Source organism: Muntiacus reevesi, chromosome 2 (assembly GCF_963930625.1).
Source record: "Muntiacus reevesi chromosome 2, mMunRee1.1, whole genome shotgun sequence".
Classification (NCBI taxonomy): domain Eukaryota; kingdom Metazoa; phylum Chordata; class Mammalia; order Artiodactyla; family Cervidae; genus Muntiacus; species Muntiacus reevesi.
The window spans coordinates 156,362,310-156,384,383 of NC_089250.1; the positions used below are offsets into that span (position 1 = coordinate 156,362,310).

The 22,074-nt window shown below is 41.4% G+C and overlaps 2 protein-coding genes across 2 annotated transcripts in view; one reads left to right on the plus strand and one right to left on the minus strand.

Annotated features, from left to right (window-relative positions):
* Nucleotides 1-2,814, minus strand: part of CCDC186 (coiled-coil domain containing 186) — a 41,314-nt gene extending 38,500 nt beyond the window's left edge. The window contains exon 1 of the mRNA XM_065923383.1: nucleotides 2,605-2,814. The gene's annotated coding sequence lies outside the window, so the exon portion shown is untranslated. The remainder of the gene's footprint in view (nucleotides 1-2,604) is intronic.
* A 4,406-nt stretch (nucleotides 2,815-7,220) lies between these two features.
* TDRD1 (tudor domain containing 1) overlaps nucleotides 7,221-22,074 on the plus strand; it is a 51,276-nt gene continuing 36,422 nt past the window's right edge. The window contains exons 1-3 of the mRNA XM_065919226.1: nucleotides 7,221-7,322; nucleotides 15,854-16,184; nucleotides 18,890-18,948. Of these exons, the coding sequence (XP_065775298.1) occupies nucleotides 7,221-7,322; nucleotides 15,854-16,184; nucleotides 18,890-18,948 (492 nt within the window). The remainder of the gene's footprint in view (nucleotides 7,323-15,853; nucleotides 16,185-18,889; nucleotides 18,949-22,074) is intronic.

Genomic DNA, 22,074 nt, shown 5'->3' on the forward strand with positions numbered 1-22,074 from the left:
GCCTGCGCTTGGTTAATTTGGTACAGTGCAGTTTATCAAAAAATTAAATTATTCGTTAGTTATGACATGATCATCTCTGAAGTAAGTCAATAGTTCATGTTTCTTAATGACAGGCAACTATACTCACAATCCAATTGATACTTTGCTGGGTTTGATTTGTACTTTCTATCTATTGCCCCTTCATGCCAGTACTTTTTCTTTTGTTTACTTCTTAGGCCAAATAGATTTTTAAAATCTCAGTAGCTGAGAAATAAAGTTCAAAGGTGGCTTCTGAAATAATATGATAAGATTACAGGGTTACTTGCAAATTTAAATTATCTATGCTCCCATCCTAAAGGAAATCAGTCCTGAATATTCATTGGAAGAACGGATGCTGAAGCTGAAATTCCAATACTTTGGCCACCTGATGCAAAGAACTTACTCATTTGCAAAGACCCTGATGCTGGGAAAGATTGCAGGTGGGAGAAGGGGACGACAGAAGACAAGATGGTTGGAAGGCATCACCGACTCAATGGACATGAGTTTGAGTAAGCTCCGATAGTTAGTGATGGACAGGGAAGCCTGGAGTGCCACAGTTCATGGGGTCGCAAGGAGTCGGACACGACTGAGCAACTGAACTGAAACTCCCAAAGTTGCCCTGAAATGACACTGAACATAATATTCCCAACACAGTAAGCCCAGTGACATGTTTGCAAGAAATTCAAGAATCAGCTTTAATTATTTAAAACTAGAGATAACAGGTAAAAGAAAAATCTAAACTTTGTGAAAGAAACATAACTTCAGGTTAAGGAGTCTTTAACGTGAAACTTAGATGAATTTGAAAAACTAGTACAGATTATTAGTCATTCTTCAAAGGAAAAGATGATTTTTCTAAATCTCTAAATAAAGGCTGCATCAACCTATCATCTCTTCTAAAGAGTAGACTTCTAAGAAGTTAGCATGTATTTGTAAATAGATGGTTTTAAGAAGAATATACTAAGCAATCCTCATTAGCTATGCTATCACTGAACAGCATCAAAGAACAACTCTCGTTTATGGTTGAAGGGACTAAAAGGTTAAAGGCCGGTTACTGTGTTCCACCACTCCTTTCCTGTTAGCAATAAACAAGACTGTGAAATATCAATGATACTCTATGGAATCTCCACTGTTTAAAAGGAACCTCTGAGTTTATGTGCAGGTATTATGAATAAGAAAAGGTCTTAAAAAGAATAAAACCAATATAAATGCAAGCCAGGCATTTACAGGTAGAATCTTTAGTGATTTAACACGCCCGGCTATTACAATGTAACAAGGGGTTTTAATTTTTTTACTGCTAAGTTTGTGAATCACTCAGTGTCCTCCACTGAATTTAAAATAATAGGAAAGGACCAAAAAGGAAGGAAAAAAGAGAAAAAGGAAAAGCCAATCATCACTGTTTTCTATCTGTGCAATGATGGATAAAGAATTTGAAAGTAGCTGAATAGAGAAGATACACAAGCAGATGGTCGGTTTTACTCTCACCATCTATCGCACCTTAATCTTTCCCACACTCTGCAAATAGGAAGGTGTAGTTAGCAGTCCGGAAGGCTACACCCACAACAAGCATACCTAAACACTTCCAGTTTTTTGGTGTGTTTGTTTGTTTGTTTTTGAGCGACTACCAGCATACCTCTTGAAACACTCTCACTGATTTGCCACATATTGTCCTCAGAAAAACTCCCAACTTATCATTTTAGAAGAAATTTTAAAAGGTAGGCACGAAAGGTAGATTACACAGGTACACACAGAGAAAACTGCCAAATGCCTGGGGCTGCCCGGCATTACCATACTACATAATTCTCCAAGGTAACAAGATTATCAAATCGAAGATAATCCAGATGTTTCAAATCCAGGCCTCTTTCCTCTAAACAAAATCAAGATGTAAAAATTAGCTAAAGTTCTCCATTGTTAACAGGCGATCAATAATTATACCTGCACTGTTTCCCAAGATTGCTACGAGGGGACATGTAGAAGGGGGTTTACCATTTAACAGGTTTGACAGACACATAAATTTGAAATCTGATCCTTAGCAACCAAGATTTATCAAATGCCTTGATGTCCGGGGCGGGGGGGGTGGGGGGGGGCAATATAAATACCAAGAAGGATTTCGCTCGTAACCACGATCCCCAAGAATCGTCTCTAAAATTACTTAAAATCACAGTAATGGAAGTGTTTAGAAGAGGGTTTAAAAAGTAACTACAGTAAACATGAAACACCAACACAGTCAACTTGGAGAGGAAGGGAGAAAGAGGCGACTGAGTCTGTGAGGGGTGGCCGAGCAAGTGGGGCTTAGCAGCTGTTCACACGGGGAGACCCGGTCGGCGGCCTGTGCTGCCGCTCTCTAGGGACCTCTCAGGCGGCGCGGCCCCCGGCGACCCCTCCGCCGCCTCCTGCCCGGGGGCCCGGGACTGACGGCCGGGAGGCAGAGAGGAGGGAACTCCTTCCCCCAGCGCTCACCTAACTCCCTCCAGAAGCCAGGCCGGGGAGCCGCCCCTGGACGTGCAGGACGGCGCAGGAGGTGGGAAGCCTGCCGCGCCACCACCGCGACTCTCCGGTCCTCCCGGGGCGCCCCTTTACGGTACTTACCCCACTGATCCGAGCCTCAGGCCACACCCCTAAAGAAGCCGCTGGAACTACCGCTCAGGGATCAACTTCTTCATAGAAGGGTCCCGCAGACCTGGAAGTGCGGGGGCGGTGGGGACAGCGGCGGGAAGAGCGCCAACAGCACGCTACCTCCTCCGCGGCTGCCCCAAGCCGCCGCGGAGCTGACACATCAACAAAGATGGCGGCGACGCCGAAGCCGGCCCGGCTACAGCTGAGGGGGCGGGGCTCCCCGGAGGAGCCAATCAACGAGACGAAGGCGTCGTGACGCAACGCACCTTGGGCCTAGGGAACCTGCCTGCAGTGGGCGGGGCCGACGCTCCGCTGTCTCCAGCTCGGCGAGCGTCCGGCCCAGGCGCTTCGTCTTCGGAGCTCCACACCCTTTGGCCACCCTGGCTAGCCGGCTGTCCTGCCTCGCTAGTCCGGCTCTACCTCTCACGCCCCTCCCCGACCCAAGTAGGTTATTGCTTCCTGTAGGACGCGCTCGTTGGAGCTGATCCTTCTTCACCCTTTGGCCCCTAGTCATCTTACTCAGGGACATGAAGAGAATTTGAAATTGTGACCTCCCAGCTCTGATGCGTTCGTCTTGCACCTGACGTGGGCGGAGTCAGCAGGAGCTGCCTACCTGCCCCTCAGACAGTTCATCTCCGGGAGAGGCTGTGGGGGTTTCCATAACACCGCATTCATGCCCACCGCTTGGCACCTACTGCCATTGTTTAATAGTAAACTGTGGGTGCGTTCCTCTCCAGTACCCGACTGTGAGCCTTGAGCACGGGAAGTGTCATCACCCCAGCACGCAAAGTGGGTTTGGCACGCCAGTGCTGCTCAATAATTAGCTGTATATATATACATATATATAGTGTACTGGGGCGGAAACGTGTACTGAATACAGTTGCCTAATCGCGTCTGGAGAAGGTGAGCAGTTTCAGTCTGGAGGTATTGCAGACTTACTCTGCCCACTTTAGTGTTGCTCTTTGATTTAAGGCTTCTTACTGCACAACTCATGAAAGAACAAAACCCCCAAAACAAACAAAAAGTATCACTTGAAAAACATTCAACACTGTGTAACTCTATTCCTCCTTCCAACAGGAAATGGCACCTCCCTCCTTAAGTGAAGATACTGGCTAAAACACATTATGCAGTTAAAGTGTGACAGTAAAGAAATGACTTGACTTTTAAGCAATAAATTTACCAAACATTCCTGTTGTTTAGTCACTCAGTCGCGTCCAACTCAGTGATCCCATGGACTGCGGCCCAAGCCCAGCAGGCTTCTCTGTCCATGGGATTTCCCAGCAAGAGAACTGGAGTGTTTCACCAAGCATTCCTATTGAGATGTTATTCCAAGGGGAAAAATATAAAAGAAACTTTAAGCTTTTTCAGTATGTTTATTGGCAGTAATATTGATAGTGTTATTTCTGAACTATATTAGTATAAAGCACATATGTAATCCTTGGAACCAAGATTTTCAGTATTGGGGAAAGGAAATACAAATATAAAAATCAAAGAAATTAAGTATAAAAACACTGCAATCCCATATTTGAATTTAGAAACATCAGTATGAATTACTAAATTTGAAATTAGAAATATTGGCATGAACTCATGGTACATTTCATTTCTGTTAAAAAGAAAAAAAGCCTGTCTACTGAAAAGGCCTAGAATAATGATCAACCCAATGGACACCCCTATTATCTACTCATCTCTAAATGTAATTTCCCACTAAAAGTAACCTAGGTTCCTCTTGGAACTGAAGGGCTAAATCTACAAGGCAAGAAATGTACAAGAAAATTTAGGATATTTTGGTTGTACCAGAAAGTAAAGATCAAAGGAGTTGTGTCAAAAACATTTGAGCCAATTTAAAGGTGTTCCCCATAGAAAGAAGACAATTTTAGCATTTAAAAGTAACAGCAAATGAGACAAATCTACCAGTTTAAAAATTAATGAGTGTGTTGATTTTTTTTTTAATGGTATTGGTCACCTTTGGAGGATGCCAATAAATCATCACATTTTGAAAACTAATAAAAGAATCAAACATCCTGCCTTTTCTGTTACAAACTGAATCTCAAATAGTTGATGTGACAAAGTTCTTCTATATGGACTTTCAGATAACAAATGCAGAGAAAAAGATTATTATCATTTTGGAAACACTTCCCTGGTAACTCAAAGGGTAAAGAATCTGCCTGCAATGCAGGAGACCTGGGTTCAATCCCTGGATCAGGAAGATCCCCTGGAGATGGGAATGGCAACCCATTCTAGTGTTCTTGCCTGGAAAATTGCATGGGCAGATGAGCCTGGGGGGCTACGGTCCATGGGGTCACAAAGAGTGGGACACTGTGTGACTAACACTTTCACTTCCAATGAAATAATGTATCTAGATAATGATCACCAGTGAATCCAGATTCCTATGAAAAGCTGGCTGGAAACGTTAGAGTGTATATCGCCCAAAGAGAAATGATTAGATATTAAGTGTCTTCAGAGTGAAGCAATAGAGGAACACAACAGTACCTGGAAGGTATTCTTGCCAGAGAGAATGTAATCAACAGAATTGTGAGAAAAACTGCCATTCCTTCAATATATAAGTTGCAAGAAGATGAAAAGATTAAAAGAGAAATCTCTTTTTAAAATACATCACTGAATGCAAATATAGGATCTGATTTGACCATACCTATTAAAAGTCATTTGAGACTATTTCAGAAGTTTTAAATACTAACTTTATGATATTATGAAATTATTTTTAAAGATGGGATAAATTTAGGTGATGTTTTTCAGAAGTTAAAATCTTTTAAAGATACATACTTAAATATACATGGATGTAAAGATACAATATACCAGAAAGAAAGAACATGTTTCAAAAAATAAAAACAGTCCCACATTGATGGGGGTATGTCAAAGAAGAACAAAACATAACTAAAAGAGTTGCCAGTAGCCAAAGTTGGGACAATTTGAGCAAGGAAATAAAGGAGTGTTGGATTATAACCCAGAGCATAAAGTGAATATCTGAGTCTCTGTTGATGTATGTATGATTGAATATGATTGAATCATCTGTTTCTGCTTTATTGACTATACCAAGGCTTTGACTATGTGGATCACAACAAACTGTGGAAAATTCTTAAAGAGATGGGAATACCAGACCACCTGACCTGCTTACTGAAAAATCTGTATACTGGTCAAGAAGCAACAGTTAGAACTGGACATGGAACAATAGACTGGCTCCAAATCGGGAAAGGAGTATGTCAAGGCTGTACACTGTCACCCGGCTTATTTAACTTATATGCAGAGTACATCATGAGAAATGCCGGGCTAAACGAAGCACAAGCTGGAATCAAGATTGCCAGGAGAAGTATCAATAACCTTAGATATGCAGATGACACCACCCTTATGGCAGAAAGTGAAGAACTAAAGAGCCTCTTGATGAAAGTGAAAGAGGAGAGTGGAAAAGTTGGCTTAAAACTCAACATTCAGAAAACTATGATCATGGCATCCAGTCCCATCACTTCATGGCAAATAGATGGGGAAACAGTGAGAGAGTTTATTTTTGGGGGCTCCCAAATCACTGCAGATGGTGACTGCAGCCATGAAATTAAAAGATGCTTGCTCCTTGGAAGGAAAGCTATGATCAACCTAGACAGCATATTAAAAAGCAGAGACATTACTTTGCCAACAAAGGTCTGTCTAGTCAAAGCTATGGTTGTTCCAGTAGTCATGTATGCATGTGAGAGTTGGACTATAAAGCAAGCTGAGCGCCAAAGAATTTATGCTTTTGAACTGGGGTGTTGGAGAAGACTCTTGAGAGTCCCTTGGACTGCAAGGAGATCCAACCAGTCTATCCTAAAGAAAATCAGTCCTGAATATTCATTGGAAGGACTGATGCTGAAGCTGAAACTTCAATCCTTTGACCACCTGATGTGAAGAACTGACTCACTAAAAAAGACCCTGATGCTGGGAAAGATGAAGGCGGGAGGAGAAGGGGACAACAGAGGATGAGATGGTTGGATGGCATCACTGACTCGCCGGACATGAGTTTGAGTAGGCTCTGGGAGTTGGTGATGGACAAGGAGGCCTGACCTGCTGCAGTTCATGGGGTCACAAAGAGTGGGACACGACTGAGTGACTGAACTGAACTGATTAAAAAGAGAACAGCATACAAGTAGGAATTTGCTTCCGACAATCACCAGAGATTGTTGCAACAGACAGACCTTAAATAGATACTATTGGAACTAGGTGATGGGTACATACAAGTAACATTTTTCTGAATTTTTTGTTAAAGTCATGGTTTAAAAAAACAAGTTCGCAAACGTTTTTCTTTGAGCAACATCAACTATAATGAAGTGCTCTCAGGGCAAACTGTGATCACGTGTACCTACTTTCCGCAAGCTCACAGAAGCAGGGATTGATTTGAAAAACCTTTTTTAAGACTTTAAGTGCTTAATATGACCCAAGTGACCTTTGAGGAGGCAAGGTCTGCATCTTTGCCTTTGGAGTTTCCAGAGACTCCTTTCTAGAAACTGGAACAACAGGTACCTTACGTATCCGCAGAGGATCGCCCTGAGCCTTTGTAGCCGCCCTCACAAAGCTGCACCACCAGGGCCGAAGCACGCCTCCGCATGCACGCGGAGGGTGCACGTGGACGCAGCGCAAGCACTTGGGCACGGACTGCGCAGGCGCCACGCTGGCGCCTGAAGGGCCAGCCGGGCACCCGGAGCGAGGTGAGCTCGGGGTGCGCAACTGGGAGGCAGGGCTCCTGGCACGGGCAGACGCCGCCACCACTACGAGGCTTCAGAGGCAGATCGGATCCACAGCCCTTTTGCCTTTTTCCAGGTTAGGGTTCCCATGTGCACGGGGGGAGCGAAAGGGGCTGCATGAGGGCTGCGGGGCTTCGGTCGTTGGGGGCCGGACGTTGGGCGCTGGACGTTGGGGTCGGGCGTTGAGGTCGGGCGTTGAGCGGGTACCAGGGGCCTGGAGGTGGAGAGAGTATCGAAGGTTTGGAGAGGTCCTGGGAGCTTGGGCGGGGAAGGCACGTCTGGGGTGGGAGGTTTTGGTGGGGGAAGATCCCGTATTGGGGGGAGGGACGAGAGATGTGAGAGTTGAGCTTTGGACGTGAGGGGGACTTGCAGCCTGTTTGGAAAATAGTTCATAACTTCCAGTCATGACTCTCCAGAGGGCAAACCTCCACTTGCATCCCCTTCAAGTACCCATATCCCCTTCTAGGAGAATCTGACTTGTGGATTCAGTGCTTTCATTTAACTCAAAGCTATAGTGCAAAGAATATTTTTTAGATTTTATCCCCCGCCTCCTTCCTACCTCCTGTAAAAGGAAGGTGCATTGCAGCATTCGCTTAGATATAGGTGAGGCAAGCCTGGTTCGTTTAACACGTGTCTGTAGCGTGTGTGCGGTGTGCAGTCGCTTCTCTTGGTACTCAGGCCCTGCTATAAATATGCTTGCCTTTTTGGCCTCTGGAATTAAGGAGCATGCCTCTGGTTGCCTTGCTGAGCCATCCGGGTATTGAATGCACAATTGCAAGGCCTAGGAACATGACCTGAATTTTTTCATCTCAACTGTGTAAGGGCCCTGGTCCTTGTGGGTTTGGAGAGTTACTAAACCTTCCCAGGTCTCCTTTCCTTCTCTGTAGGAATAAAGAAATAGGACTACTTGAAATCTTAAATTATTTCGCTCTTCAATGTGCAAACTAATTCCACATGAGTGGAAGAAAGTCCTTGAGTGGGGGAGTGGTACAGAAGTAAAGTAAAAATAGCAGCTGCCTCTTAAGGGTTTAGTAGGCTCCTGCCAACGTGCTAGGTGGTTGACATACAGCCTCGCGTTTAATCCTCATGATTAGATGTTATGAGGAAGTTACTGCTGCTGGCTAGATTTTACAGTCACTGAATCCTAGAAAGGTGAAGTGATTTGCCTGAGCTAGCATACTGAATGAGGAAGATGAAACTGCTCAGAGTTATATCTGACAGACTTTAAAGCTCATGTTCCTGTGGAACCGTTGAGATTCAGAGCTCGAAAAGTTGAATGTTTCCTTTGGGTAGCCATTCTCTCTGAATGCAAGGGGTTATCGGGAAGACAAAAGCAAACAGGAGGGGAAAAATGAGTTATCTACTGCGTGCACTTTCGGTATTTAGCTCCCTCGCGGCTCAGACCTTAAAGAATCCGCCCACAGTGCTTCCATCCCTGGGTTAGGAAGATCCCCTGGAGGAGGGCATGGCAACCCACTCCAGTATTCTTCCCTGGAGAATCCCTATGGACAGAGGAGTCTGGCAGGCTGCAGTCCATGGGTTCGCAAAGGGTTGGAAACGACTGAGCAATTAAGCACAGCACACTGTGAATTTACTCTCACCTCTTGGCTGTGGTCTCCTGAAAAGAGAGGAGAGGCCTTATGTCACCGTTTGTAGTGTATCCTGGAATGCTCCTGGCTTCATAGGGGAGGGGTTGCTGAATTCTAAGGGAATAAAAGAAAGTTTTTACCCTTGAAGGTGTGTCCAGTTTTGCTGAGATCAGTTCATGAAGCATAGAGCTAAAGGACAATACAAAACCAAGGCCTTATGTTTGCCTATAGAACTGCAGAAGTTAGTTACTTTCATTCCACTGCTGTTTTTTTACATCATCCTTAAAGAAATTTGGGGATCTTTCTAATTAACCTCTTGTGTTGGCTAAGAAAACAACAAAACTATTTACTGTGGATTTGAGGATGATTTTAAATTCATTTTATTCATCACCAGTAGCGTGTAAAAAAAATAGTGGATTTTATATGGAGGAACTACTTACTTTAAAACTGGGTGAGGTTAGGCCGTCCTCGAGGTATTATGACCTGCAGAGCAATATCTATACCTATATGTATTGGAAGTTTGCAACCCAAGGTTGGGAAGCACAGCATTATGGTGCCGAGCCCATTGACTCCATATTCAGTTATGCCTCAGTGACTGAACCAGGATGAAGCCAAGTGAAGACACATGCACATTCTCAGTGTTTCATAATGTTGAAACTCAGCTTTAAAACCCTTCTGTGTATCCCAATTGTGGTGGTTACATAAATCTTTATATGTGTTAAAATTCATAGAACTTATAAATCAGAAGAAAAGAGGCAGTTGCGTGGTATGATAATTATACATTACAAAAAAAAAATTGAGTTCCAAAAGATTTTAGATGGCTCCGTATGTGTGCTCACAGTGGTCCTGCTTCCTCCAAAAACTAGAGCATGGGTGAAAGTAGTTTTCAGAGTCAAGGACAGCACAGTTCTCCTGTTGACCATTTGTCAGCCCACATCTCGAATCCTGTGCTTTTAGGCGAGTCCTGTCTGTGTTTGGGTTGTGGATGAACTAGAGAAAGTGCTAAACTGTGGGAGGTCTGGCCGATCCTCAGCTGGTGAAGGACCTGGAGGAAAGTGGATGCGGTGCCCATTTCAGATGTTTGAAAGGTGGGGGTCACAGGGCGGCAACAGGACTCAGTAGTCAGTTGGAGAAGAGAATCATTTTATAGAGACACGTGCAGTACTATTGGCTGTCCAAAATTAAAGGATGTTAGAAGCCTCGAGTTATAGGACAGGTCCAGATGTCTGTTTGCCCTGGGGGTTGTAATGAAAATTCCTAAATTGGGTGAGGCAAGTGAACCTAAATTCTAACCTAAAGATTCCACCATAGGTGGAGCTTCTTTAAGCTTAAATCCTTTTTGTTTGCTGCTTCAATGTGGAAGACCTGGGTTCGATCCCTGGGTTGGGAAGATCCCCTGGAGAAGAGAAAGGCTACCCATTCCAGTATTCTTGCCTGGAGAATTCCATGGACTGTATAGTCCATGGGTTGCAAAGAGTCGGACACGACTGAGCAACTTCCACTAAGCAGGCTAAACTTTACATTAGGTCTAAGACTGATTCTGTTATCCTTCCTAAAGTCAATATTTATTAATTTTTGGACTTTGGAAGAGTTAAGACATGAATTATTGCTATTAAATTTCTGTAAACTCATACAATGATGTAATTCTCTATTTAGGATGGTCAGATGACATTTTCAGACAGTGAATTTAACTGTCCTGCCCAGGTTGTCAGGAAAACAGTGCAATAGGGCATGTTAGATAGTTTTTGTCATACAAGTATCTTTTGAATGCCTCTTTATACCAAACACCACAGTAGGTGCTATAGGAAATTAGAAGGGTTTTTGTTGTTAATTTTTTAGTAAGACATGGTTCCAGCACCAATTTAAAATAACTGTCTTTAGGTAACTGTACAGGGTAGTAAGGCGTTGTAGACTGACTGTCAGCCTTACCGAATAAAGAGAAAGGTAGGAAGGCTATTTTAGGAGTTAAAGACTGTGTGTTGAGGGTCCTGGTGGTGTCTTGAAAAGCTGTCTGTACCCTAGTTTTGTGGTTTAAGTATTACTGTGATTTTTTTTACTTGGTTTAAAATTAACCACACTTTAGGAAAAAGGTTTAATTGAACATGCAGTGATATTTTAACCCTTAAAATACTTTTTTTTATATAAAAGTAACTCATCCTTTAATATAATTTGGAAAATGAAAACAATAGTGAAAAAGATTTTCTTGTCAACTTAACCCACTCCAGACCACTGTTATTTAAAATTTAATGTATTTTGGTCTTCTTTTTTACATGGAGTTTTGTTCTTTTTTATTTTGCAGTTGTTATACTAAATAACTCAGTGTTTTTCTGATTTTTTGTTTGCTGTTCTAACAGATATTTTCCAGTGTTTCTGAAAACTAAAATCCTAAATGGTAGTGTAATATCCTATTAGAGTAGAATCCTATTAGAGTAGTAGAGGCATCACAGTTAACTTTCTCTTTTTTCTATTTAATTTATTTTTTCTTTGTTTTTATATTTTAAATGGATATTTACACATACCGTATTTTTTTTTTCCGTATTTTTTTTTTTTTATATTTACAATTATTTCAGTGGGATGATTTCTAGAAGTAGCCTTGTGTGGTGAGTGGCTATGGACATTTTTAAGAATATATATTATGTATATATTTATGTATGTCTATGTGCATATATATATATGTACACATATATGCAAGAGAACAAAATGCATATATAAATCTCCAAATTATTGCTCAGACAGAACATATTCATTTATATATTCCCGTCATCCCTGAGTGTTTTAATTACATATATGCTGCGTAGGAGGTAATACATAGTTATTCCCATTTGGATTTTTTTGTTACATGTGAGATTGAATGTTCCCCCCACCCCACCCCCAACCCCATATGTTAATCAGGTAATCTTCATCCTCTGTGCGTTTCGTTCACGCCTCTTGCGCGTTTATTTTATTGGTATCTGTATCCTTTGGGCAGCAAATAAGGGAAAACCCAAAGGTTTATTTTTCTGATGCCACAGCAGGTCTGTGCATAGGCTGATCCGGGCTAGAGTCAGAGCCTTTGCCAGGGGCAAAGACTGGTTATTTTCTACTCTGGTGTCCTGAAGTTGTACTGCTTGATTATGCTTATTGCTTCCTCATTGTGATGTGGGTGGTTCATCTTCAGGCCTCACGTCTGTGTGGCTGGAAGAAAAGAGTGAAAGACCCTGCTAGCCAAATCTGTCCCTATTCATCAGAAAAGGACAGGGCTTCCCGAGAAGCTCAACTCAGGAGAACTCCGATGATGGCCAGTGCTGTCTCTAACTCAGGCTGGCAAATCAGCCAGTCACCCACACTGTCTCCATGTTTCTTTACTGTTTATCCCACTTTTTAAAGGTATCCAATTTGTCATCTTTGAGTTAATACTTATTTCCTGATCTCTTCACTTTTTTTTGTAAGCTTTTAATTGTTGTTATAGTCAGGCTTGCCATCATTTCCTTTGTAATATTTTACTACTTTTAAACTAAAACAGGGATTTCCCTGGTAGTTCAGTGATTAAGACCACATGCTCCCAATGCAAGGGGCATGAGTTTGATCCCTCGTTGGGGAACTAAGATCCCACATGCCTCAGGGGGTGACCAGAAAGAAAAACAACTAAAACCAAAGCCAAACCCTTCATCTTCCACTGTGGGTTTTGTATGCTGATTTTCAGGGAAGTAAAATCTGAGGTGGACATTAGTATAGTGTGGTGAGTGAACTTGGCTTGTATGATACTAGTTTCTTTTGGAGTTAGATGAAGTAGACTTGGTAGTCCGTTATATCTCAGTGTTGGAAAAAATGAATATTCTTGGTTGTATTGGTCCCTACTAGATCAAGTTCATTGTGGTAGTTAAATGCATCTTATCACTGATTGTTTTCTTTCCCTTGACTAGTATGTTTCTAAAGTTGCTGTGTCCTTTTGGAGCTTGAATTTCTCTTCTAATCAGTTTTTACTTTATATTGATACATCTCAAGGCGATGTCATTGTGAGTTAGAGGTTCCTGGCTGCTCTCCTGGGAGTGTTTCTTTTATTAATATAAAATATCTCATGTTATCTGAATATTTTCTACCTTAGGTTCTTTTATCTGCTATTAATCATTAGCAGACCAACTTTATTTTGGTTATCTGCATAGCACATGTTATAGTCCTTTTATTTTCAAGCTTGCCATATATTTTGTTTAATGTATGTCTTTTGTGCATATTATCTACCTGGATATTTTTCTCCCTGGGTCTCTCTCTCTTCTTCTCTTTTAATTGAGACTTAATCATTGATACTTTGGTTACTTAGAGTTGGTGTGGTCATTTTATTTGGTGTTTTCTCTGTATCATACTCGAATTACCCCCTGGCTTGGATTTTGAAGTTACACATTGTTTCTGTCCTTGTGGTAGTTGCCCTAATTATTTAACTGGATGTTCTTTATATTTCTTGCACAGAGTCTAGTTACTCCCTGTTCATATCCTCACCCAGTATCCCCTGGAGCTGCTTTTTCCTTTTGTAGTTTTGCAGTATTTCTTTCTCACTGTATCCAGCGTTGTAGTTCTCAATCTGATCCTTCAGTTTAGTGTGCTTTTTGCTACAGGTAGGCTTTCCCTGACACCTGCCTCCCCACACAGATGCCCACCTGCAGGCCTTCTGTTAGGCATCGTCCCAGGACCTGGTCCCCTGAGAGTTCCCTCACCTTGACGTCTGCTTGTGTGTATCTTTTCTTTTAAAATTTCATGATCTTTCCTGTGTTGTCACTCAGTGGACATGAATTTGGGCAAACTCTGGAGGACGGAGGAACCTGGCGGGCTACCGTCCATGTGGTCGAAAAGAGTCAGATCCGACTTAGCAACTGAACAACAACAACAAGGCCTGGTTTAAAACAGAGATAGCAGTTTTAGGACACCAGGGGGGAGTATTTTTCTGCTTTTTCTTTATCTTCTATTTTAAACAATGTTACCCACCCCAGTATTCTTGGGCTTCCCTTATGGCTCAGCTGGTAAAGAATCTTGCCTACAATGCGAATTGCAGTGTGGAGACCTGGGTTTGATCCCTGGGTTGGGAAGATCCCCTGGAGATGGGAAAGGCTACCCACTCCAGTATTCTGGCCTGGAGAATTCCATGGACTGTATAGAGTCGGACACAACTGAGCGACTTGAATGTAAAATGTAATGTAAATAATATTTAGCTGTTACTCATACCAGTTTTGGCTATCTATGGCCTTTTTTTTTTTTCCCTCTTTCTGAGCTGTTTTGGAAAGATAGGCAGACGTTTTGCCTACAGGCTGAAGACAGAGCTATAGGTCAGTATTTCAAAGCTATAGGTCAGTGTTTCTCCACTTTTTTTTAACTTCCCCTGAGCACTTAGTATTCTCAAGGAGTAATAGAAAAACAAGAAGCCAGCCTAATGTCTGGATAGAGATTTCTCAGAGGCTCTCTGCAACAATATGTATACCTTACTTGTAACCAAGCGCTCGCACAGATAAATCTTCAGAAGCAACAGATGCAAGTTACAATTTATAAAGCCCAAATGGAGATTATGAAATAGAGAACTTGGGTGGGGGGGGAGGGAAACAGACCAAACAGAAATCAGCTGAGGCAAATTGTGAAGGAGGGCTAGGAAGCAAAGAGTTGACCAGGGGGATGAGAGCAAGGCCGTTCTGGGGACCAGGTTCAAGGTCATAGCAGAGCAACAAGCAGGAGAGGGTAGAGAGGTTCTGAAAGGCCCAACAGGCAGATGATGGCCCGATTTAAACACTCCCCTCTGTTACACTTCACCACTGAGTTGTAGGCTCTAGGTCAGAAATACATTAAAAAAAAAAAAACTAAGTAAGTGTTAGTCACCCAGTCATGCCCGACTCTCTGCGACCCCATGGACTGCAGCCCACCAGGCTCTTCTCTCCATGAGATTTTCCAGGCAGGGATACTGGAGTGGCTTGCCATTTCCTTCTCCAGGGGATCATCCAGACCCAGGGATCGAACCCAGATCTCCTGCACTGCAGGCAGATTCTTTACCGACTGAGCTCATAGTCCTTTTCTATCCTGGTTGTTTCCAGAAGCTTTTTAAAATAAGGAATGATGCGAAACAGAGGTGTGATGCTTAATGTCTCTTGAATTGTCCATTGTTGAATTTTGTTTAACTTGGAGTTTGTACTTAAATGATAAAGAATCATTCTTTTCTTGTGCCTGTAGAACAGGCTTTGGTACTGAAACCGTTCACCTCAGATTGGGACTTGAACCCATGTGACTGGGACTCAAACTCAGTCAAAACCCGGCTTGGGACTTGAACCCAACCCAGCCAAAACCCACAGTACCTGATTTCAGGACCTAATGAAGCTCGGGTTCTTGACATCTCATCGCAGAAAGAATTCAGTGAGAGACAAAGTGATAGGTAAGAAGTGGATTTATTCAGATACAGAGAGACGCACACTCCATAGAGTATGGGCCATGGCAGAGGACAAGTGCAGTTGAAAATCGGCATGGTTAGTTTTTATAGGCTGGGTAATTTCATATGCTAATGAGTGGGAGGCTTATTGTATCTGTTTTGGGGAAGGGGCGGAGACTTCCAGGATTTGGGCCACCACCCACTCCTTGGTCTTTTAACAGTGCCTTGGAACTGTCCTGGCACTTGTGGGGGTGTCATTTCCCTTGCTGATGGAGAATCAAGGTCCAGTCTTGTCTGCCAGCGTGGTCCCATTTGATTCTAATCCATCAGTGTTGTGTCCTTGGGCTGTGTTATTCTTTCACAAGTTGTGCCCTGCCCCTTTCCCTCCTTTTAGAGCATCGCAGTTAGTTACATCTGCTTTGGAGTCACTTATGAGAAGGAGCTGTTGCATAAAAAAGAAACCACCTGGGCCTGCAATGCTTCTATTTTTGGAATTAAAAGTTGCCTTTTAAATACATTTCTTCCTTTAGACTTCTGTGACTGCTAAACTGCCGCTTAATATGATGTCAAGAAATATTTTAGCAGCATCTACCTGTAAAATGACAGAGCCATTTAATTTTGAGAAAAAAGAAAGCAAGCTTCCATCACACGAGTCTTTAAGAAGCCCTGGAGGACATCCTAACCATCCTAATTTCAGGTTGAAAAGCCCAGAAATTGGAAATAAAAAGAACAATTTTTTGCTCTGTGAGCAAACCAAACAGTTTTTGGCTAGTCAGGAAGACAGTTCACCATCTTCACACTCTAACGGTGTCGATGGAGAAATGGCTGGATCCAAGGAAGAAAGGAAGATAGTGCCAACAGGTGAGTACAAACTGCAGGTTTAAAACTCACTTGATTATGATGGTTTCTTAGACTTACCGAAAGTATCTGTAACTACACACCAGGGGCCGATTAACAACGACCAAATGGCTGACTTACAGTATTTGCATGTAAATGTTAATTTAGAAGGGAAAACCAGATGCCAAGTAGCTACTTTGGTTACATTAATCACAGAAGGATGCTTGAGAAAGTATCTACAAATCAACTTCTCTCCCCAACCCCCCACCCAATTCAGAGAGACACTAGAAATGTAGAAAGGAAACACTGGCTTTTTATGAATGTTCTAAAGATTGGCCTTAGTCTAGAAATACTGTGCAAATTTTGTGCATATAATAGTTCACAGAGATGCATCAAAGACAATATTTTGTTTCATTTGATTTTTTAAAAAATCATTCCTTTAGTCTTAGTTCTAAAAATCTACTTTTTAAGGAGGTTGGGGCCTGGTGGAATTTAGCCTCTGTGAATGTATGTAAGGTATGACCTTTCAATATGGTGATGTAGTTCTCAGAGTTTGGCCCTTGGGCCTCTGAAAAAGTGCTAGTTGCTCAGTTGTGTCCCACTCTTGGCAACCCCATGGACTGTAGCCCGCCAGGCTCCTCCGTCCATGGAATTCTCCAGGCTAGAATACTGGAGCAGGTAGCCATTGCCTTCTCCTGGGGATCCTCCTGACCCACGATTGAAACCAAGCCTCCTGCACTGCAGGCAGATTCTTTACCATCAGAGGCACCAGGGAAGCCCATGGGCCTCTGACTGCTGCTGCTAGGTCGCTTCAGTCATGTCCGACTGTGGGCGACCCCATAGATGGCAGCCCACCAGGCTCCCCCATCCCTGGGATTCTCCAGGCAAGAACACTGGAGTGGGTTGCCATTTCCTTCTCCAATGCGTGAAAGTGAAATTGCTCAGTCGTGTCTGACTCTTCACGACCCCATGGACTGCAGCCCACCAGGCTCCTCCGTCCATGGGATTTTCCAGGCAAGAGTACTGGAGTGGGTTGCCGTTGCTTTCTCCATGGGCCTCTGGGGTCACAAGTATTTTCCTAATAATATTAAAACATTATTTGCTCTTCTTCACTATCCTGACGTCATGCAGGTGGTGCAGAAGCAGAGGTGGGTAGCCTCTAATACCTCATTAGCTCACCTTTAGCAGGGGTACCAGCCTGGGTTAGGGGTCACTGTTTTTCATTTGCTTTTAAGACAGAGCAAGCCAGAAATACCAGTTTTACGTAAGAATGCCCTTGATAAGGCAATACAAATTTATTAATAAGTTTTGACCCTTTTGTATTTTTAGTATTCTGTGTAACAAAATGAGAATTACCTCTAACTTTTGCTGCTTACTGAAGTATGAAAAGCATGTGTACAATTGTTTGAATTGTAGCTGAATGGAAACATTTTTAGAATTTTTTTTTTTAATTTTTCATTTTTGCTTGAAAAGAATGACAAACTGTGGTCATTCAGACTTAGATATCTGGCAGTCATTTTCTCAAAAATGGGCAAAGTGAGCCTGTCACTTCAAAGGAAACAGCTGACAGTATTTTGTTGCTAATGATAAAATACAATTTGAGGAAACGTGTATCTACCACTGTGAACTGGAGAGCTTCACAATACTTAGAAGATTTTTCTGCTGAGGTGCATGGTGATATTAACATTTAAGATTTTTTAATATTGTCTGATGAAATATGTCAACATTTGTAAGATCTGCATAACTCAGAGTTTCTTAGTCTTTTCCAAAAATCCAATGTGTAATGTTTTGTAGTCATGCATGGATAAAAATCCATTTAAAGTGCAAGATAAATCAGTGGATTCTAATGTAACAGATGAAAAGTTTATTGATATAACTTTAGATTCCATATTGCAACTAACCCTTAGACTACCACTTGAATTTTGGTGTGAATTAAAGGAAAGTATACACAGTTATCTGAGAAGGTCATGAAATACTATTCCTATTTGTAACCATATATGTGTGTGAGGCCAGATTTTCTTCAGGGACTTCAGTTAAAGCAACATATAACAACAGATTGGATTCAAAAGCAGATACGAGAATCCAGCTATCATTGGTGAAGCCAAACATTAAAGAGATGTGAATAAATGTAAAATGATGCCACTCTTCAGACAGTTGGGTGTTTTTTTTTTCCCCTTTGGAAAATGCAGTTTTTAAAAAAAATCATGGCAACATGTATACATTTGTTATTTTTAATAAATATTTTTAAATGTTTAGTTTTAATTTCTACTTCTTAATTTGTTTCTTTTTTTTGACTGTGTCATGTGGCGTGTAGGCCTTACCAGGGATTGAACTCAGGCCCTCAGCGGTGAGAACATGGAGTCCTAACCACTGGGCTGCCAGGGAATTCCCAGTTTTAATTTCTAATAATGCTAAATATTGATAGATATAAACCATGTAGACAAAAGCTCTTTGAGGTCCTCAGTAATTTATAAGAGGGCAAATGAGTCTGCAGTTCAGAAAGCCTGGTAACTGTTTCCTTTGTGAATGGAGAAAAGTTCACAGTGAGCGGGGTGTACTAGTAGAGGAAGTTTCAGCAAATCCTTATTTTCCATTAGGAAAAGTAGGATGTTGCTTATTTATAGTGTGGCTTTAAGGCTATGATGGTATAACCCCATTTGAATATTACAATGTTACTGTACATTTTCAGGAATAAAGTAATATTTGACTTTTATGTTTTCTATCCCCAGGTAACTCTGTTTCACCATTAAATGTTGGAAATAATTCACCACCCAGAGAAGTAAATAGTGTAAGTTAATGTGGATTTTCTTCTCTTTGGTGTTTCTGGATAAAAGATTCTAAACATGTTTTTGTATTATGTTAGTAAAGAATTACTCAGTTTGCAGGTAATATTCAAGGTCACACTGTTTTATCTTTAGCCTAGTATCTTTTTAAAAAATAACCTTTTTGTATTTAGGTAATTACAAGTTGTAAGAAATAATAGAGATCCTTTGTAGCCTTTACCCAGTGCTCCCTGTGGCCACACACTACACAGCTGCAGTGTAATATTACAACCAGGATAATGAAACAATACAGTCAAGATACAGAATATTTCTATCACTCCAAGGATCCCTTCCGCACCTTTTTGAGGTCACATCCATTTCCCTCCTGCCCCCTGTACCCCCTTCTTAACCTCTGGCAGCTATTAATCTAATCCATATTTCAAAATGTCATTTCTAGGATAGGATGTTATACAAACAGTATTATACAGTTTGTACCTTTTGTGATTGAATTTTTTTCACGCAGTGTGATTCTCTGAAAATTCATTGTGACTGTTGTTGGTATCAGAGTATTGCTTTTATATTGCTGAGGTCTATTTAATTCTGGACTGTTTCCAGTTTCTGCCTATTATAAGTACTACTATTATAAACATTCTTGTGTAGAGTTTTTTTGTGAACATAAGGTTTTTGTTTTTGCTTTAGAATAAGTGCCCAGGAGTGCAGTGTCTGGGTCATATAGTAGTTGCATATTTAGGTTTTTAAGAAGCTGCCAAAGTGTTCTGCAGAGTGGCTCTACCATTTTACATTCCCATCGAGAATATATAAGTGACCCCGATGCTCTGCATCCAGCATTCTCTCCAGTGTTTGCTAGTGTTAGTATTTTTAGTTTCCCTGTTTCCACATTTGTCTACTGACGGCTCATTGTGACCTTAATTTGTTTCCCTGATGGCTAAGGATAAACATCTTTTCATGTGTTTATCTGCCATCCGTGTCTCTTCTTTGGTGAAATATTCTTCATGTCTTTTGTCCATTTTCTAATTTGAATTGTTTATTTTTTATTTTCCTACTGAGTTTTGAAAGTTCTTTATGTATTCCAGATTCTAGTCTTTTGTCAAATATATGATTTCTAAATATTTTCTCCCAGTTTCTGACTTTTCTTTTCATTCTCTTAACAAGGTATTTAGCAGAGCAAAAGGTTTTAACTAAATCCTGGTCAGTTTTTCATTTTACGGAGTATTTATCGAGTATTTATGGAGTTGGTGTCATGTCTAAGAACTCTTTGCTGGTTTAGCTCCAGAAACTTTGGGATTTTTTTTAATACTCAAATAGAAATTTTTTAAATTTTACAGAAATATTTCTAGCAGTATTTTTAAAACAGCACCAAAATGTAAGCACATCAAGTCCAACAACCAAACTGAATGACAAACAAATGGACTAGTTAGCTAGTTAGTTAAGTCGCTCAATCGTGTCTGACTCTTTGCCACCCTGTGGACTGTAGCCCACCAGGCTCCTCCGTCCATGGGATTCTCCAGGCAAGAATACTGGAGTGGATTGCCATTTCTTTCTCCATGGGATTTTTTTTTCCCCCAAAGAAGTTTATAGTTTTATATTTAAATGTGTGGTCCATTTTGAGTTAATTCTAACTCATGAGGCTTAGGTTGAGGGTAAATTTTTTTGGCTAGGAATGTCCAGTTGCTCCAGCAGCATTTGTTAAAAATGTTCTCTTTCCTCCACTGAATTGCTCTTGCCCTTTTGTCACAAGTTAGCTAGACTAATTTGTGTGGGTCTGTTCTGGATTCGCTGTTTTTTTCTGCTGATCTCTCCCTGCATCAGTCAGTACCACACAGTACTGGAGCTGTGATACATAGTCATGAAGTTGGGTACAGTGATCCCTCCCATTTTCTCTTTTTCATCTTTCAAAATAGTTTTACCCGTCTTGTTTTTTTTCTTTCCAGTCTACATTTTGGAGTACTCTTGTTTGTAACTAGAAAAAATCTTGCTGGAATTTTGATAGAATTGCATTAAGCCTGTATATCAGTTTGAGAATTAGTGCCTCCTTTGCCGTGTTGGGGCTTTCCCTTGTGGCTCAGCTCGTAAAGGATCTGCCTGCAACCTAGACAGCGTATTTAAAAGCAGAGACGTTACTTTGCCAACAAAGGTCTGTCTAGTCAAAGCTATGGTTTTTCCAGTAGTCATGTATGGATGTGACAGTTGGACTATAAAGAAAGCTGAGTGCAGAAGAATTGATGCTTTTGAACTGTGGTGTTGGAGAAGACTCTTGAGAGTCCCTTGGATAGCAAGGAGATCCAGCCAGTCCATCCGAAAGGAAGTCAGTCCTGAATATTCACTGGAAGGACTGATGGTGAGCTGAAACTCCAATCCTTTGGCCACCTGATACGAAGAGCTGACTCATTTGAGAAGATCCTGATGCTGGGAAAGATTGAAGGTGGGAGGGAAAGGGGACGGCGGGGGATGAGATGGTTGGATGGCATCACTGACTCAATGGACTTGAGTTTGAATAAACTCCGGGAGTTGGTGATGAACAGGGAAGTCTAGCGTGCTGCAGTCCATGGGGTTGCAAAGAATTGGACACGACTGAGCAACTGAACTGAACTGAATTTGCTGGGTTGAATCTTCTAATTAACAGTCTGTCTTCCAATTCATTTAAATGTTCTTTGATTTCTTTCACTGTGGTTTTCAGTTTATAAGCTGTGCATGTTTTGTTAGATTTACACCTAAGTGGGTTTTTTTTATTTAAGTAAATTCTTTTATACACTTTACTTCCATGTGTCTTCATTTTCATTGCTAATATGTAAAAATACGGTTGATTTTGCATGTTTATCTTGTATCCTATGACTCTCCAGGAGCCACTTATTCTAGAAATTTTTTTGTAGATTGCTTGGGATTTTCTACATAGATAATTATATTATCTGCAAATAAAAGACAGTTTTATTTCTTCCTTTTTAAAATAAATGCTCTTTATTTCCTTTTCTTGCGTTATTGTGTGAGCTAAAACTCTAGCACTGTGTTAATAGTGATGAGAGTGAATATCTTTGGTTTGAAGCTTACAGGGAAAGCATTGAGTCTTTGCACTGTTGAGAATGTTAGCTATACGATTTTTGTAGATGATCTTTATCAGGTCGATGAAGCTTTCT